We start from the raw sequence: 2790 nt of genomic DNA on the forward strand, positions 1-2790 counted from the left end.
ATTTTTTATTTATTTTTATTTTATGTGTATGAGTGTATTGCCTGCGTGTATATAAGTGCACCTGTGTTGTGCAATGTCCTTGGAGGTCAGAAGAGGGCATCAGATCCCCTGGAACTGGTGCTACAAATGGTTGTTAAGCCACCATGTGGGTGTTGGGAACTGAACCTGTTCTCTGCAAGAGCAGCCAGTGCTCTTAACTGCTGAGCCATCTCTCCAGCACCCCTCTACCTTATTTTTTGAGATGGGGTCTCTTGCTGAACCTAGGCCTCATCAGCTGGCCTAGACTGCTTGGCTCAGGGATCCTCCTGCCTCCGCCTCCCCAGGGCTGGGATTACAGTTGCAGGCCACCCTGCCCAGCTTTACGTGGGTGCTGGATAGCAAACTTAGGTCCTCATGCTTGCACAGCAAGCACTTATCCACAGAGCCATCTTCCCAGCCCCACAGGACGGCATTTAGAAGTAGCTCACTGGCTAAGAAGTCAACTTTCATATCGTGTAGTCATTCACCTTGGAAACTGGTAGACAGAGCACCCTAGTGTGAACAAGGTCTCGTGGTGACACTCTCACGGAACAGAAAGGAGCGGTAAAATAATTCAGCTCTTTCTCCAAGTTTTCTTGAGGGACACGGTTTGGATGTGATTTGTTACCAAACTACTGGTGAAAGGTCTCGCATTTAGCAGTGTTGGTAGGTGGTGGGGACTTTAAGCAGCATTTGGGTCATGGCAGCTCCTCCCTCAGGGGTGACTTGATTCTCTGCAGAGCAGGTTCCACAGCAGGCCCTGCCCCTTCATCTCTCCCTTTCTCAAAGGCCCTCACCTGCTCTCTCATTTTCCCACCTCAAGATGAAGCATCACAGACCCGCCCCCAGAGGCCGACACGTGATCCTCGATTTCCTCCAGAAATTTGGGCTACAACAAGCCCCCGTTCTTTACAAAGTGCTCAGTCTCCAGTGTTAGAGCAAAAGACACTGGGGCAGTGTCGGAGCCCCTCTCTGGGAACTGCTGGCAGGAGACGGTCCTCAACCCTCCCTGCTGCCCCTCAGTGCTGCCCACAGGAAGGAATTTGTTAAGTGTAATTTTGCTCAGTTCTCTCCCATGTTCCAAAGCCTTCAATGCACCTGCGTGCAGTGAACAAAGGGTCAGCCCTGTCTGACAAGCAGCTACGGCAGTGAGCCATCTATGGCCCTCATCCTGCACCCCTGCCCTGGGGACCCCAGCACTGCAGAGGCATTCCCAAGCTGCCAGGGAAGATGTGATGTGGTGCAGGTGGCAATGGACCGTGCTCACTGGCCATCAGAGAGAGCAAGGTCAATAGCACCAGGCAAAGCCCAGGGTGGTAAGTGACCCTCTGGGTGCATGGATCAGCACTGGGGAAAGAACACGTGCCCTCAGCATCCAGTGCTGACACTCATAGGAAGCAGAGAGATGTCCTTCAACTTCTGTCCTGTGTCATCATGACCGCGCTGTCCCCCTCCTGAGGGCGCCATACTCACTTGTAGCCCATGTCCTTGCACGCCGCCCTCCCGTAGTTCTCATTCCAGTCATCCTGGCACACAGGGTGCCAGGACTTCCTCTGTGATGAGAAAACCTGGAGGATGAAGCTGGGTCCGTAGAGGCGAACTGCACAAGGAGAGAGATGCTGGGTGAGCATGTACAACCCTCAACTCACGGCTTCCAGATGCTACCTGAGCCCCACACTGCCCATGGACACCACCCTGACCACACACAAAGAGGGTCACCAATCTGTTGTCTCCATGCCCAAAAGTGTTTATTATTTATTTATTTATTTATTTATTTATTTATTTATTTATTTTTATGGCCATGAGGGTGCTAAACAGTCAGTGCTCTTAACCGCTGAGTCATCTCTCCAGCTCCCCAAAAGTGTTTTTATGTAAAAGAATTCCAAGTGGATATTCAGACATAAACCAATGCTTACTGCTGACACTCCTCACAATGGCCCACAGGCCCTCAGCGCCTACCATGGATAGAGATAGAGCCAAATGAGGTAATGAACTGTCACTCAGCCACCAAAGGATGAAGCTCTGACAGATGCCACTACGTGAACGACCCTCGAAGGAGTGATGCAGGAGAAACAAAGCCACGGCGGCCTGCAGATTGCACAACCCCAATCATATGAAATGCCTAGACTTTAGAAAACCTAAGAGCTGGAGAGAAGGCTCCTAGAGATAGAGCCAAATGAGGTAATGAACTGTCACTCAGCCACCAAAAGGATGAAGCTCTGACAGATGCCGCTACGTGAACGACCCTCGGAGGAGTGATGCAGGAGAAACAAAGCCACGGCGGCCTGCAGATTGCACAACCCCAATCATATGAAATGCCTAGACTTTAGAAAACCTAAGAGCTGGAGAGAAGGCTCAGCAATTAAGATCACATAGTGCTCTTGCAGAGGACCCAGGTTCGGTTCCAGCACCCACATCAGGTAACTCACAAGCACCTGTAACCCCGGCTCCAGAGGTCTGATGCCCTCCTGTGGCCTCTGTGGGAGCCTCACACATGTGGCATATACACACATACACACACATATAAATTGTTGTAATTTAAGAAGAAAACCTAAGAAAGAAGGGAGATTAGCGATTGCTCAGGACCTAAACAAGGGCTTTCAGGAGGACCTGGGGCTCTTATTGAGGGGAAGGACTATTCCCTAACCACCTATGGCAGTGGCCACACACATGGCAAATCCACGGAAACCATGCTCAAACACTCAACAAGGACAGCTATTATGGGATGTGAATCATGGCTCACTAAAGCAGGTTTTAAACACGAATAAAACA

The 2790-nt window shown here is 50.5% G+C and overlaps 1 protein-coding gene across 1 annotated transcript in view; it reads right to left on the reverse strand.

The window, feature by feature from the left end:
• Tmprss2 (transmembrane serine protease 2) overlaps positions 1–2790 on the reverse strand; it is a 49179-nt gene that overhangs the window by 13639 nt on the left and 32750 nt on the right. The window contains exon 6 of the mRNA XM_008827408.3: positions 1492–1618. Within this exon, the coding sequence (XP_008825630.2) occupies positions 1492–1618 (127 nt within the window). The remainder of the gene's footprint in view (positions 1–1491; positions 1619–2790) is intronic.

The sequence above is a fragment of the Nannospalax galili genome, unplaced genomic scaffold (genome assembly GCF_000622305.1).
Source record: "Nannospalax galili isolate Female #2095 unplaced genomic scaffold, S.galili_v1.0 scaffold652, whole genome shotgun sequence".
Lineage (NCBI taxonomy): Eukaryota > Metazoa > Chordata > Mammalia > Rodentia > Spalacidae > Nannospalax > Nannospalax galili.